The sequence below is a fragment of the Prionailurus viverrinus genome, chromosome A2 (assembly GCF_022837055.1).
Source record: "Prionailurus viverrinus isolate Anna chromosome A2, UM_Priviv_1.0, whole genome shotgun sequence".
Taxonomy (NCBI): domain Eukaryota; kingdom Metazoa; phylum Chordata; class Mammalia; order Carnivora; family Felidae; genus Prionailurus; species Prionailurus viverrinus.
The window spans coordinates 119,363,741-119,379,427 of NC_062562.1; the positions used below are offsets into that span (position 1 = coordinate 119,363,741).

Genomic DNA, 15,687 nt, shown 5'->3' on the forward strand with positions numbered 1-15,687 from the left:
CCAAAGGGAAAAGGCAGCCTCAGCTGGGAGCTTGGGACAAAGTGCCCATAGAGGCTCCTGAGAGTCTACTCTTTGTACCCAGACCAGTCTCTGTCTTCCTAAGGAGATCCCCAGGGCACCCTACAGTGCTTCTACTTCAGGCCTCCTAGTCCTGAGGTGAGCAAACCCAGCTTGGGATCAAACTAATCGGCCACTTCAAAGCCCAGGGCTTTCTCCCAAGCCTCTCTCCAGTCTGAAAGGACGAAACCCCCAATTCCAGGTCCTGAGATACTCCATTCCTGGGACCCCGCCCCCCACCCTTCCCAAAAGGACCTGGCCAGCCACCTTGGCTTCCCAAGCCTGGCTTCCAGTGGAGTTAAATCCCGACTAAGTCACCTCCCCACCCCTGCAGGGGCCTGATAACTTGCCCCTTTTTGGGGGTGGGGGGGTGGGGGGGCAAACATTTGGCAGTAAAAGGCAAACAAGAAGAGGACTGTCACACCAGGACCCAATACTCAAGTTTCCACAGTCTTTATTTTCCTTGTGCCCTGTCACCTGTGTACATGCTGCGACATACGTGGTGGGTGAGAACGGAGGACAGGCCAACACTCCCATTACAAACAGAGCCACCAAACACTTCTTAAAACAGGGAGGCAGAGGAGATTCAATGGGAGGGTACCTGGCTTTCTCAGCTGAGGTCCCCAGAGCCTGTAGGGCCAGACTACCTTAGAGCTTACCCCTATGCTTTCCAAACATTCCAAGAAATCAAAAAGATCATTCCCATACCCTTCCCGCCCCTCCAATCCCCCAAGGAAGTCAACGAATGGCAAAATTTAAAAAGTATTCAAACAAAATAGGTTATGGTTCTTTTATTTACAAGTCTTTTGAACACCATCCCTGTATGAAGCGTACATTCAAATATTTTTAGCAGTGAGTGAGTTTAATCGTGGAACACTGTAAACAGACAGAGCCTTTAAATATTCTCTTCATCATCTTTTTCCCCCTCTACGTTGCATCTTTTAAAATTCGCTTTGGTTCCTGCAGGGAAATATATATATATATATATATATATATAATATAATATTTATTTTTTAAAATAATTCCAAACTCCCTTGAGCTCTTCGAAGGTCGCCGGAAGCTTCCAAGCTCAGTTCTGGGGCGGTGAAGGGCAGAGTGCGGTGCCAGAACTGGGTATTTTGGGGACTCAAGCCCCTCATAGCTGGGGACCGCTGGCCCGGCCCACTGTGTCGCTGAGCAAATCCAAGCCTCAATTAAGTGTGGTGGAAACTTTGCCAGGCTGCCGCACTCCACAGGCATTTCCTGCAGAGATCTTGGGGCCAGCGGCCTGGATGCAGCCTCTTAGCTTTTTGATGTTTTCCACCTCGGGAAAGGTCTGCTCTGTGACCAGGCTTTAGGCCTGAGTGGCAGGCCAGGAAGAAAACCCTCACCGGTAGGAAAAACTAGGTGGGCTGCAGGAGACAACTGCTAGAAGCCCAGGCCTCAGACAGTGCATTGAGTGGCTAGGAGGGGTGGAGAGCTGCTAATGCCACCTGGAATAGATTTTTTTTCCCCCTCCAGGATCAGCAGCCCTCTCCCACCTCACAGTCACCTTTTAGTCCAGCCACCGTCTTTCACATTGGCTTTGGAAAACAGCCCCACTCGGAACATCTAGGAATCCTCCCCCCTTCCTCCTGTTCCTGTCCCCAAGCTGAACTGTGTTTAAAGACAGAATAGCTTCTTGACGCAGGGGTCCTGGGGGTGGGCAGGCTCCATGTGGAGGGTCCTGGGCCCAGGTCGTTCTCCAGGGCGCTTGGCAGGGGGCCCAGTCCTGATGGAGACCACACCCAGCCCAAAGCTCCACAGTCTCTAAGAATGAACCACCAGGGGTCCCAAACCGTTTATTCTAGTTGATGCACAACTCTCCAAATCCAATTTTTGTTAGGAATCTTAACCACAGATGCCCAAGAGAGTCCCGGGCCGCCTCCTTAGAGGCTGTCTCCGTGTAGCCTCCTCTCTTTTGCACATCTCTTTTCTTCGAAAGTCACCACGTGCCTTGACCTTGTCAAGGGCAAAATCTGCATATAATCTCGCGTGTATGAAACCCCCCACCCAATTCCAGCAGGCTGGAGCCTTAGAGGAGCGGGTTGGCCGAGTAGTACTGTAAACGGTCTCTGTTAATTTTTTTTTCCTTCATTCTCCTGTTCTGAAACCAGATTTTGACTTGACGGTCAGTGAGGTTGAGCATGCGAGACAGCTGCAGGCGCTTCTCTTTGTTGATGTACACACTGAAGAAGAATTCCCGCTCCAGCTCCCGGATCTGGTACTTGGTATAGGGGCAGCGCTTTTTTCTGGTGCGTTGGCCACCTGTGGAGGGAGAAAGAAGCAGGGAGTGAGTCAGGTATGGGGGCTGCAGTCCGTCCTTGAGCCCCGAGCGGAGGAAAAGGGCTGGCCCAAGGGACTGCAAACCCCATCAAGGTCTCCTCAGTCCCCTGCCTTCAGACTCCTACTGCCAGCTGGGGACAGGCTGCAGGCGGAGACTCAGCCCCAGATAAAAGCCAGCTTCCTAGATAGGCCCCCAGGGAAGCTGCTCACGCTGCCCCCAGAGCAGAAAGGAGGGTTCCTTACAGCAACAGGCTAGTTTGTGCCGCAGAGGCGGCTTTCAAAGCTGCCGAGTGGGGGTTGCCGGCTGCCTCCAGCCCCGCCAGACTAAACAAACAGCCGCCCGCGGACATTTCACCTTCAAGCACCTGGGCTGCTGGTTCCTGAGGCAGTAAAGTCGGCCCCAGCCCCAGTCTTTCCCGGCTGCCGCCCTGACTCGGCCCTTGTTAGCATCTGAGTCAGCTGCCGGGTCTTTGTCAGCCTGCGTTCTGGCCACCAACTCCTGCCTCCTGGACCAGCCTCCTGGCTTCCACGAGGTGAGGGGGTGGCAGCGGAAGCCCCCTACCCTGGGCCTTCCCTGAGCACCAAGGCCACAGAGCCACCCAGGTCCCCAGCAGGGCAGGGGTGCTGATTTAGATAGGGTGGAGGGAACAGGGGCTTCCCAAAAGCTGCCGGCAGGCTTCACTTGCTCCCCTTTTCAATAAAACTTCACAGGACGGAAAGGAAAAACCCGCTTTTGACAGATTGAATAACAATTGTTAGTAACATGCAGTTGGACAGAAGGCGGCACGTAATTGCCACCGCGCCAGAGGAAAATGGCTTCCTTTTGGATAAAAAGGCCAACTTTGGCTTAATTTGTTCCTTTTAATGTGTTGCTCGAGCTACAGCGGGCTATTTTATCTGTAAAACACGCTCCTAGCGCCGTCGTTAAACAGGGATGCCTTTGAATCCCGGCTGGGACTGGAGTCCCGGCGCAACACATGGCTTTTATAAAAATCTCCGGATTACCTCGCTATCAAAGGCTCCCGGAGCCTTTGCAGGGGGAATTTACAGGCGCCCACCTCCGGCTCCCCAGCCCGATCTGGCCCTGAGCGGGGTCGAGCTGCCAGGCTTGGGACTGAGAAGGGAAAAAAGGGGAAAAGGGAGTTGTGTGTGTGTGTGTGTGTGTGTGTGTGTTGTGTTTTTTTTTTTTTTTTTCAGGCATGCCTTGGCCGGTGGGTATTTCACGGCCAATTTCAGCACTCGCCACGTGATCCCGCCTTTTATAACAAAGTTTTGTTGGGGGAAACCTAAAGGCCCTTCATAAACCTTATATGCTTATAAAACAGCATATAAAAATTTAACAGCGGTGCTGCGCTAGATTTCCAACTCCCCTTTCATAAAGCGCAGGGCGCTTGCCTTTATACGTACTGGAGCCGCTGGCCTTGTCCTCAGTGTGGCCGGAAGACGACTCGGGGCTGCTGCTGCTGTCAGGGCGCCGTCGCCGCTCCTTCTCCTCCGCCGCTGCCGCCGCCGCCTCCCGGCAGCCGCCGCCGCCGCCGCCGCCGCCGTCCGAACTTGAAGTTGCCGGCGTGCCCGTGCCCGTGGCCGCTGCCGCTGCCGCCGCCGCCGCCGCCGCCGCGGCCGCGGAGGTCGCTGCGGCCGCCGGGGGCCCTTTCTCGGCGCTCTTGTCCCCGGGGTAGTCGGAGGAGGCGAGGTTTTCCGGGGTGCCGTAGGCCGTCTCGAAAAACTGGTCGAAAGCCTGTGGCAGAACGCCGTTCCTGCCCACGGTGCTATAGAAATTGGACGAGACGGCGGGGGTGGGGTGGTGGTAGACGTTGGCCGAGCTCTTGGCCAGCACGTCGCCAGGCACGCCGGCCGCGCTGGGCGCCTGCAGGCAGTCTCTGTGCACGAGCTCCTCCGCGGAGTAGCAGTGAGCCAGATTGCCGCGGGGGTGCCATTTAGTGGCGGGCTCAATGGCGTACTCTCTGAAGGTCACTTCGCGTACGGGTTGGACCTGGGGCAGGTTGGAAGAGTAGGAGTATGTCATTGGGCGCGAAGACGGGGTCTGGGGCAGAAAAGAAGGGAGGCTGGAGAAATCTGGACCCGAGACGTAGTAAGTACAACTTGGCAAATACATGTTAGAGGAGCAGGGACCACGCTCATCAAAATCCATCATTGGGCTACCTTGGGCTCTCCGCAGTAGCCGAGCTTAACATGATTCTCCACTGCAGCTGCCTCTTTGAAGCGGATCCGTGAAGTAGAAATTTGGAGACGTAAGCTGACGTGGAAATCTATCCCCATCCTTAGCAGGGAGGTGCTGGTCATGTGACCCGATGTTGAAATTGACAAGCTGCGAGCTGGTCCGGGCCTTTTTTTTTTTTTTTTTCCCCTTTCCTTTCCCCCCCTCCCCTCCCTCCCCGGCTTCCTTTCTTTGTAGCCACCTCAGGGGAAGCAACAGATCGTCACTCGGTGTTCTCACCGAAAGCACGTAATCGCCGGTGTAACTCATGTTGGCTGGGGGGCCTCCCGGCGCGCGGCGAGGCTGGGGTGCGTCCCATGCCACTCGCTTGTGCTCAGCTGCACGGTCCTGGCCCTCAAGTGCGCCGAGGGCGGTGAGAGAGCTCAACTCCTGCCACCCATCACTCCCCGGGTGAGGGATGCCCCAGGCTGGGGGTGGCCGGGTGGGAGCTCGTCGCTGCGTGGCCCGTGCGCGGTCCTGGAATCTATTCTTCTGGAGGCTCGCGTTCGCACCTCCTTCTTCGCTATCCCCCTCCCACAGGCTTGCTCTGGAAACCACCTCTGCCTCCGACTCTGGCCGGACCCCCTTCGGGGCCAGGGTTCGCAGCCGTGGATGTGCCTGCCTCGTGGCTTGCCCGATTTGCACGGTGACTTGATTACACGCTCGCATTCATGGTCACTTCCGAAGCGCTTTAGTGCCTTCCGTCCCTAAACCGCCAACAACCAGGGCGGCTTCCCCCGCGGTTTGTCAGGCATCTGCAGGTCCCGGAAGGGCCTTCGTCTTACCCGGGATCCACCTCCACTTCATTCTCCCCGCCGGCCTCCTCACTCCACCCCCTGCCCTTGAAGAACCCCCCACCCCCTCCTCCCCGCTGCCTGCCGGGGTTCGGAGTCGCCCGGCAGAGCCGGGGGCTGTGGGGGCTGCGCCATGGTGCACCGGTCCGCTCGCCTGCCTGGTCTCATGGAGCTGAGGACCCGGGAAGCCGTGCGGTTGAGGCGAGCCTTGGGCTGCTTTAGGGGCGCTGACAGCCGAGGAGCGTTTTCCTGGGTATGCTGCACCTTCCGCGGGCTCAGCAGGCTGCCAGCGGAGCTTCAGAGCTGAGTGGGGGCAGTGAGGAGACGGCTAGGGACAGGGAGCCGTGGCTGAGAAAAGGGTAACGTGCTTCCTCTCCTTCCTGGCGAAGCGTGAGAGCCAGTGATGTGCAGGGAGAAACTCAGAAGGCTCGGCGCCCTTTCTGCTACTCATCCCACAGAAGAAACACAATGCCAGAGGAAAGAACGCTGCTTCCCAAACTCGCGGGACCGGGGGTGACAAGAACGCCTCGGAAAGGCTAGATTTGAGCCCAAGGTAGAGACATAGCTGCTAGTCTAGGGGCCATAGCTGCTAGTAGGAGTCTTAGCTTTCTTGGGAAAAAGAAAGAAAAAAATTAAGATGGTGAAAAATGCTTGCCATCCTGCAGGATTGAATTATCAACGTTTGGGAGAAGTGAAAGAGGGCATAGGGCTGCCAGGCAGGACCGCAGCTGGGAGGGGCCCAGCCCTGGGGCCTCCCCACACCTATCTTCTTGGAAGGAGCTGGATGTCGCTGAAGCAAAGTTGAAAAATGAAAAAGGATAACCTTTTCCCTTTCCCCATCCAGGAAATAGCTGAAGGTATTTATATATCTCGGGGAGATTTAGAGTATAAACTCTAAGATCTTTGGTATTTAAGTGTCAACATCGATTTATTTATTTATTGCTGAGCTGACTGTAACTGACTCAATAACAAATCTAATCATGTATTGCACTGGAAAAGAACTATTCTCATTATGTGTTTTCTCCAAATGATGGCCCACCGTTGCATTTGAATACCTGCTGTAAATATCAATAATATCGAGTAATTACTCTGCAGTGGAGTAAACTAATTTATTGGCATTAATGTTTATGTGGCTCCTACCCCCTTCCTTTACAAGGGTTGCTTATCACAAATCAAACTGGTCGGACACATTGGTTTAATGAACTCTTTATTCAGGATTTGTTGCAAGAACTTTCATACCCCTTGAATCCCTAAGAGGTGAACTTGAAATTATTTGTGCATCTTCAGCTTGACATATTTGTCCACTGTGGCTTGTGCACTGTGCAGAGGGCAGCAGTGGTGTGAGTGAGGTCTGGTGGGAAGGAAGGTTATTGGGGAAAGGCAGCTTGAGACCTCCTAAAGCTGGGAATCGCAGTTACGGGATTGCCCTGCAGCGAAAAAACTTCGATTTCCCGCAGTGACCAACAAGGCAAAATATTTATTTCTCCACAGCATCTCTTTCTTGGAGACAGAATATAAAAGGGAGAAGGAGAGGTTTGCGAACAGTAGTGTTTGAGCCGTTCCCGGACTTGATTTTGGCTCTCTGAAACTATCTCCCGGTAGCCCACCCAGTCCCCCGCCACCCCGACCCTCGAACAAAAGGAATGCTTGAGGGGTTTCAGTGACTTTGCTGTAACAAAGGCGCCACCATTTCAGGGCTTGCCCCGCCCCTGGGTGAAGGCAAACAAATTCTTGCACTTGTATTAGGGCTTTTAAGACTATAATTGAACCCGGGGGCGTCTAGGAGAACCGAAAACAGTTCTAGACAGACCTGGGGTTTTATAGCAGTTTTGGCAGTCAACTTCAGCTTGTGCCTGAGCAGACCGGCTGCGGTGGCCCGCCAGCCGGGGACGCCAGGCTACCTCCCCCAGCTGCACGCAGCCCCTCTCCTAATTAGATCGGCTTTCCCCTTAGTGCCAGGGAGAGGGGGTACCGGCAGAAAGGTCAGTATGGGGATATACACTGTTCTGCGTAATCAACGCCTCCCGTGTCCCCGAGAGCCAAGCCGAGAGGGTGCCAGCAGGTCTGGATCCCATGGGTATCTGTAGGAGACAAAGGCAAATTTCCGAGAAGAGGCTGGGATGGAGGAAGGCTCTCCCAAAGCAGTTGGCAGGGTAATTCAAGAAGGCTGTACCGATGCGGGGTGTCGGGAGGGACACACAGCCCGGAAGAGGGTATGTTGGGGTGCTGCAGCAAAAATGGATGAGGGGAAAGGCTTTTGATGCCAGGAGAAGAGAAAATGCCTGGAGTGGCGAATGTTTTTACTTCCCCAGCAGCGACAGGAGGGGGTGCTCAGATCCCCAAGGCTTCGGACTTTTCCCAGCTTCGCCCGCTCCTGCCCCTCTTGCCCAGAATACACTGGCAGTGTGAATGTTTGCGGGGGTGGGAGGGAATAGTTGGGGGTGGGCGCAGATTGGAGCATCAGACCAAATCTGGGCAAGCAGGGGAGGCACAGCTGCAGGTACTTGGTTTTGACTTTGCTTTGAGCCTAACTGACTCTTCCGCTTTGCAGGAGGCCCTACACCCGAACTGAGCCCACCCTGCTCAGGGGAAGACCTGACGGGTGCTAAGGCCACCTGGAATGCCAAGTCCGAGTTGTATTTCTTAAAGAGATCGAGTGGATGAGGCTGTGACATTGGCCCCTGCCGACTGGTTTCCCACGAGCTGTTCTTTCTCAGGAGCTCCACAAAGCGGAGCCATCTCCAGAAAGCAATCTTCAGCATGTATTTCCTTTTATCCTCAACCCAGAGCCCCACGGCAGCTAATGCAAAAGGCCAAAAATGTTTTGGAGGAAGAAAAACAAAGGCAGGAAGTGGCGGCGGCCTGACGGTGCGTGTGTGTCTGCGGAGAAGGGAGGGAGCCGTTTCAATCTCTTCTTGTTGTTTTTCCAAACTTCAAGGTCTAGGCAGCCCTCGCAGGGCTGGGCCCTTTCGTTCCCCAAGCCGCGTTTGGAGATGGCCACCCGGAGAGGAGAAGGCTGGCGCCCCCGCGTCAGCGTGGTCAGGCGGAAACGGCTAACGAGGCGATTTGCTCAGCAAAGCAGACCGAGCCTTTGCAAGGCTCCGTGTGATTTGGCCTTAAATGGGTTGGGGGGTGGGGGGTGGGGGTTGAGGGGTTCGGCAGCACCTCCCGGATCCTCCTGCTGGGGCTGAATGCATCTTGGTGCAGATGATTCCTGCGTCCTACACTCCACCCACCTCCCCAGGCAGGATACTGGAATAAATTGTGTCCAGGTGCCTCTGCCCAGCACTGCCGCCTCCCTCCACTTCTTTTTGCAGCTGAAGGGTGCCTGCTGGCGGCGCCCGGCGCCCGGGCCAGGTAGCTTTGGTGCAGTCGGTGCGCACCAGGGCAACGTGAGGCTCTTTCACCGGTGTGTGTGTGTGGGGGGGGGGTTGTCAAGCTGGGGATGTCTGCAGCACAGCCATTTGAGGGGCATGAGCCGAAAGGACTGTCACTTGATAGGCAGCTTAACACCTGTTCACTCAAAGGGAGAACAGAACAGTGGGCAGGGAGCAACTCTAGACTCTGGGGTTCCCAACCCCAAGTGCCGCTGCTGCTAGGGTGCCCTCTTTTCCCCTTAGTGCTAGCTTGGGCACTGAGGCCAGCTCACTGACCTCCAAATCTGAGAATCTGAAGTCCCCAGTGCCTGCACTTCAGCCCCTTCAGGCAAGTCAAGCCCCTCGGCAAGTAGCCAATAGTGGGAACGCCAATACCAGGCTGCTCGCTCACCATATTCCCTCCCTAGCTGGTCCTGTCTCCCTGCAGCTCCTGTTTGCCTGTCTCCCCATCCTCTTTCCAGCGGAGTCTCCCCTTCTCCAGCCTCCGGCCTTTTCTGATGCCCCTCCTAGGCCGAGCAAGAACTGAAGTGCCATGGGAGGGCACCCAACACTCAAGCACAGAAAAGGGGGCTGTTAGGTTCCTGACCACCCCCCACCCAAGTTTAGGACTTCACCAGGGATCTGAACTAGATCTCTTACCTCATTCTTCTGAACACTCCATTCCAAGGCCCTACCGTGTTATTTTTCTTTCCTTCTCTCATCAATATTTCCTTCACTTCTTGGGACTTAGCTCCAGGATGGCAGCTAGCCTGGGAAGGGTCCAGCCCACTTGACAGACCAAACCTCACTCGCAAAGATCTACAGTCATTTACCTATGGATCACTTAGGGCACTAAAATTTTTTTGCCTTTTCTTGTTGTACTGAGCCCCTAGCTACCTCGGTCCCTAAAACGTCACACTTATTTCTAGAAAAGCTACACAGAAGACTATTTCAACCCCAGTGACCACACTGCATACAGGTGCAAAAGCCAACTGGTGGCCCGGTGTAGAAACAGCCACCGAGCCCTTCCTGGGTTTGGAGGCCAGGCTTTTATTTGAGGGCCATCTCCTTCTAAATGGGAGGTGTCTGGAGGTGCGTTGTCCTCCATGGTGATTCTGGATAATGGGTTGTCTGGGGAAGCCCAGGGGATCTCCCAGGATTTGTTCTCAGGAAACAGTTTATCGGCAGATTTTGGCCAATCTATATCACATTTCGAGGTGTTGTCCAGAGGTGGCACTGAGGCTGCCATGAAATATTTGGAGACCCTCTCTATCACTAGTAGGTGGAGGCAGCAGTTAACTTCTCTCCTTGCCTTGGCAAGGCACCCGCCTGTCCACAAGCTCTTCTACCGTTGCCTATAGCACAAGAACAGGTAATGCCTTGAACTTGACCTTACAGTTGGTTCTCATCTGACTCACAGGTTCAATCTTCCAAGGTCCCTAAACATCTGAAGAAGTCCACATCCTTCCTCTGGTTGCTAAAGAGTGGGGCATAGGGCTCAGCTGAGGGTCCCAGACACTCAAGCAATCTGGTTATATTTAGTTTAGTGGGTCCCAAATTGATGGGAGAGAGTTACTTCCTTTGAGAATAACTATTTTTACTTTTATTGTTGTGGATTCATTATTTAAAAAAAATCACCCCCCTCATCTTATCAAGTGGGAACAAATGGAGTAGGGGAAACTTTCAAGGACAAAGCCCTGGTTCTCAGCATCTGCTTTCTATTCTCCCTGAAACTTCGGCCCAAACGGGTTTCTCCAGCAGAGGGTATCGGCAATAAAGTGGACAAAAGAGGGCGGCCCAAACAGAAGGCTAGCCCTGGCCCTCAGGGTCTTGTCCCTACAGCTGTGGTTCACAGGAAGCCTCCAAGGCCCCAAGCTCCAGCTGCCTCCTAGGTCAATTCCCCAGGCTCCTTCACGTCTACTCCGGCAGCAATCCGTGGTTCACATTGCAGACTTAAAAAGAGCGAGCCCATGCCCAGCCCATGGCTACCCTAGGAGTCTTTCCCACATGCCCTTCCAGGCATTTCTGTGACCATACCTATTCATGGGCAATTCCTCCAGCTAGTGTCCCTTCAAAGGCCCTACTTCACCCGTGCAGCTTTAGGTATAAAGCCCAGCTATTCTGTCCTCTGTGGAGGTGTGTGTGGGGGTGGGGGGAGATGAAATCCTTTACAGGGCCTCTTTGATTCACCTGGAGCCTAAGCTCAGGGCTGACTCTGCCTAAGCTATTTGTTTACCACTGGGCCTGATGGGTGACCCTGTGCAGGCAGGCTACGGGGCAGAGGGCAAGGCTCCCACCCCTCCAGAGCACAGTGAGTGGGTTTGGGGGCCCCGGGAGTCAGGGATTTTTACCTTTGGCAGAGTGCACCTCACTTCTTGGCACAGATTTTAGGCAGGAGAAGAAGAGCATCAAAGTGCACAAAGCATCAGCATGCACTTCAAGGAGCAGACCTGGACTAGAGGACCTTAAGAGAGGTTCCCAGCAGGGTCCTTGCTCCCCTATCCTATTCCTGGCTCTGCTGGCCCACAGGCCCTGCGGGTCCCCTGTTTCTGCCGGAGCCCAGAACTCTGATCCAGCCACATTCGCTCTCCAGAGCTTGCAGGCGCTGCCTCTCGCCGGGGCTAGGCCTCCGCGGGCTCAGAAGTGTCCTGGACCAGCTTTTCCAGGACTCGACGGGGACATAGCCTGGGCCACATCTGGCTGCGGGAACTCCTTTTCAGTAGCCAGGAAAGAACCCTCGCCTCCAGTCCGCGAGTCCAGGCCATCAGAACCCGCTAGCAGCCGGCCAAGTGTGGGTCCCGGGCCTTCCTGAGTCCGCCGCGGCCCTGACCGTGGAGGCGGCCATCCTGCCGAGGACTTGACCTTTGCGGCTCGGCGAGGGGAGGGCGCTCTCTGAGCTGCCGGGAGGGGGATTCTGCTTTCTCCAGCTTCTCCCACCCAATAGCAGCCTGGACAACCCACGCATGCAGCGCCGCTCACCTCCATCCCCCCTCCATTTTGTGCAGTGTCCGCAGACCCGCGGCCGAAACAAAGCCCCCAGCAGTGCTCTCACCACCTCCTTTGCGAGCTCTTGTCCCCAACTCCCCTTGGCTAAAAGGTTCAGAGCTAAAGCCAAGCGGTCCAAGGCCCTCCCCAGCGTCCTCTTCTCTCGCTGGACCCCAGCCGCCCGCAGCCAATGCCAGGGTACTACTGAGGGTGCCAACCGGGCCCCTGCCGGTGCCATCTTCCAGGGAGAGGGGTCCTGGCCTCGGGCTGCGGGCGGCGCCGGGCCTACCGCCGAGCAGAGCCACAGAGGCGCTGGGCGCAGCGAGGCCGGAGGCCGCTTCCCGGCCCAAGCCCAAGCCCAGGCCCAGGCCCAGGCCCAGGCGGAGACCCGGGGCTGCTCGGAGGGCCCGGATTCGGGTCCACAGCGTGCTCCCGCGTGCCCAGCTCGCTCTCCGCTCCCTCGGATGTCACCCCACCCCTCGGCCCGGGGCTCAGAAAGCGGAAGTATTTGGTAGAGAAAAAACACGGTTTCTTTTCAGTCCGTCCTCAGAACCCCTTTTAGAGAAAATGCTCCTGTCAAGTTTTATTTCCCGTGCAAACCACCTTCCACGCTGCCAAGAATTAAGACCGGGAGAGATTAAATACCCGATTATTCTCTTGGGGAGGGCGGGGCGGGGCGGAGAAGCGGGCACCCGCACAAAACATTCGTTTCAATCGGCTTGTCCTCATCAAATCACGCCTGGAGAGGCCCGCTAAGGCCCCGCTCTCGGGCGACCGTGACGTCAGCCTGCAGCTGCGGGGCGACTCCCCGGCGCGGGTGCCCGGCCCTCGGAGGAGCCCGCCAGGCGCGGGCCTCGGGGGTCCAGCGCCCTGACCTCGGCCAAGCGTGCTGCTGCGTGCCTCCTGCGACACACAAGCCTTGCAGGCAAGGCCGGCTCTGGCAGGGTCGGAGCCTCCATTTTGAGCAGAGGGTTCGCTCGGAAGCAGGGAGGATTTGGAGCGTCGCCTCTGCCCCGGGGGCGCGACATCAGGCGGCGCTCTGAGTCCGCGGCTGGCGCTTCTGCGGCTCGTCCACACGCCCGCACCTGGGCCGAGCCCCGCGCCGCCGCGCCGCCGCCCGCCGACGTTCCAGCGTCTCTAAGGGGCCGTGCTCATGCTTTCTGCCGGGGTCCCGGCTCTTCAGCTGCGCGACGGAGCCGGGCAGAAATGAAATCAACTGTGACAAGGCCGTAGCTGCTTTCATGGAGGGATTTTTCCGTGCCGGCGTCTTTCTTTCTTCCTTCCTTCCTTCCTTTCTTTTTTTTCCCCCTTCCTTTTGAAATCAAATTAAAAATAGCAGACACCTCTCAGGCATTCGGCGGTGCTAGGTAGAGGTTGGAGGATGGAAGCAGCCGATCAGAAAGTGGGTGTTTTCATAAAGAATGAGGCCGGCTGCTATTTACCCGGCGGCCTAGCCGATGAAAACTTAATTGTTGTGTGCGGTTCCTAAAACCTAGGCATAAATCTCCCCGGGCCGCTCGGATAACGCCACATCGTTGTTTATGAAAACTGGGATGTGAGCTACTTCGCTGCACGTTTCTCTGATTCACCAGGTCTTGGGCTGCTGACACGCATTCGATCAACTTTAAAGGAACGCGCATAAATCAGGAAGCCCCTAGCGTCTCCTCCGTAGAGGTCCGCAAATGCGGAAGGGCGCCTCTGAACCCACCCGGTCGGGGGGCTTAGCAGTGCTGGACAGCCCCCGTCTCCCCTCCGAAACTCCGGAATCCGTAGAGAGGAAGCGAGAAGCCGCATCTTCACCAGACCCTCCAAACACACGCAGCAGGGTGTAATCTGCACAGACATTAGGCGGTGAAATCTGTGTCATTTCCCGCACGCATACGTATGACCCTCCGCTGAATTTCACTGACTCGTGAATTTTTCAGAAAGCACTTCCATTAGGTTGAGTTTTAAAAAAGAATAGTTTTCTTTCCCCCTTTCTTTAAAAATTATTGCTTCTCTCTCTCTCTGTGTCTCTTAACAATTTAAACGGATGGCTTCAGTTCTGCATCAGGCATAAATAGTAGTTAAATGCAAAGTGACATTTTACAATCATCCACTTAAAATACCTTAATAAATTTGACAGTATTAAGAGCATATGGAAAAAGTGGTTGTTTTTTTTTTTTTTTAAGTCCCATATTTACAGTTTTGTAAAGGGCAGGCCATTACAGGATTCAAAATCTTTGCTAATAGATGAAAACAGTGTCTAGCTGTTTTCATATTTACAATTTCTTGTTCAGAAGAGGCTTCCCTTTTAGGAAAAAAGAAAACACATTTGAATCAGCTATCCATCCAGCTGTACTATCCTGGTGTCTGGTGTTATTATTGCTATATGGTGGCTGGAGTCCTTCTGGATGTCTTTTTTCTAAAGGTTTAGACTAATTGCTATTTGGGTATTAGGGATCATAATCCATGCTTGCTTTCGGTTATCTGGTAGATCCATAAGAATTTTAAATAAGAGGGGAGCTACGTCGGGTCGACTATCACCAACCATTTAGAACGGGGGAAAAAAACCCTGAAATATCTTCCGTCATTAGTTTCAAAAATTGAAGGGGGTGGGGGGAAAGAAAACTACTACTTTACCCAGAGTTCCTGCGATGGGTTTTGAAAGGGGCGGTATTCGGGCTTCAGAGCGGCTGTTGGCCTCCTTCCTAGGCCTGAGGCTCAGAATATTTCTTACATCTAAAGAAAAATATCCCCCGTCAACAGAAGAGTCCCCTTTGGAGCTGTTCGTAAACACACAGTATGATCCAGCTTCGAGGGGATTTTCCACCACTTTAAACATTTTGGGGAGAAAGTTGTTCCTTTGGCTTGATGGCAGCTTGTTTAGAAAGGGAGAGCTGTGGAACACGATGTGGGGCGCTTGAACTGGACCATCATTTTCATTTGTTTCCACCAGTGGAGTTAAAATCCATGTTCGGGGCAGCAAAACTGGATTGCACGTCTCAAGACCAGCCCACACGTATGCTTCAAGACCATGCTGTTTCTGAGACAGCTTTAAAGATTCTAGAATTCTCCGTCTGTAAAGAAGCTCTAAGTCCAGGTTGGAGAGGTTTCCGTCAGCCAGGTTTCTCAGCAACCAATGTTGTTTTCCATAAATCAATGAATATGGTTTTTTAATTCACAATGACTTTCCTCTAACATAAAGATAAAATTAACCTCATCTCAAAATTCTGCATCCTAAGGCTCCTGGTTCCACCAACATTTCAATATATATATATATATATATATATATATATATATATATATATGCATAGCACGGATTTGACAAAAACACATTATCTTGTGTGTATATTAAATAGAAAACATACATGCGTGTTATTTATGACTCTAAACACAGCACCTGATGTGTTGTTGGGGGGTCAACAAGTAGTAGATATACTTGGTATTATTGTTATTGTTTTGATGGTGATCGTTAATATTAATTGTGTCTATTTCTTCCACAAATCAAATGGCAGTTTCTGCAAACAGCAGTATAAGATTGCACACCACCCACGAGCAGTAATCGGCTCTGAGAGATCCAGGATAACTCTCCTTCTGCATCCATAATATGGTCATTTTGTAGATATGAGATCTTTCAGCTCTCCATACTGACCTCCTAAGAGGTTTCTTTGAGTTTCTGAAATGTAACTCTAGAACCCTAGAGTTAGCGAGGCATCTGAAACTTTTTATTTGCCATATAGACTCCCCTATAGCTCTAATTAGGACGGTAGACCACCTTGGAGGGTGAGGGCCAGGAAAGAATGGTTATTTAAGAACACCTTTTAGACTGTAACAAAAACGTACAGCTTTGAAGCAGATCTGCAGAAATCTGAGGCAGAGCGGGCACTGGGAAGACAAATCAAACTTGGCCATTAAAGAAAAGGAGCAAAACTTCATCATGTAAAGTACATTTTGTACCTCAACTCTAGAAATCACCTTAAGTTACAACATC

At 53.6% G+C, this 15,687-nt stretch overlaps 1 protein-coding gene and 1 long non-coding RNA gene across 3 annotated transcripts; one reads left to right on the forward strand and one right to left on the reverse strand.

Annotated features, from left to right (window-relative positions):
* Positions 1–496: 496 nt before the first annotated feature.
* HOXA11 (homeobox A11) lies at positions 497–4,722 on the reverse strand. Of its 2 annotated transcripts, none has more exons than XM_047850774.1 (2): positions 3,769–4,722; positions 497–2,343 (listed from the first exon to the last, which is right to left on the reverse strand). In XM_047850774.1, exons 1-2 carry the CDS (start codon positions 4,514–4,516, stop codon positions 2,111–2,113), a joined length of 981 nt encoding a protein of 326 aa, XP_047706730.1. In that variant the 5' UTR covers positions 4,517–4,722; the 3' UTR covers positions 497–2,110. The 2 variants fall into 2 exon arrangements, with proteins under 2 accessions (XP_047706730.1, XP_047706729.1); XM_047850773.1 differs by having other exon boundaries at positions 3,757–4,722.
* On the forward strand, positions 4,401–8,661 carry LOC125161141 (uncharacterized). The gene is made up of 2 exons (XR_007150476.1): positions 4,401–4,990; positions 7,925–8,661. It is a non-coding gene; the product is annotated as an uncharacterized LOC125161141 (long non-coding RNA).
* Positions 8,662–15,687: the final 7,026 nt, after the last annotated feature.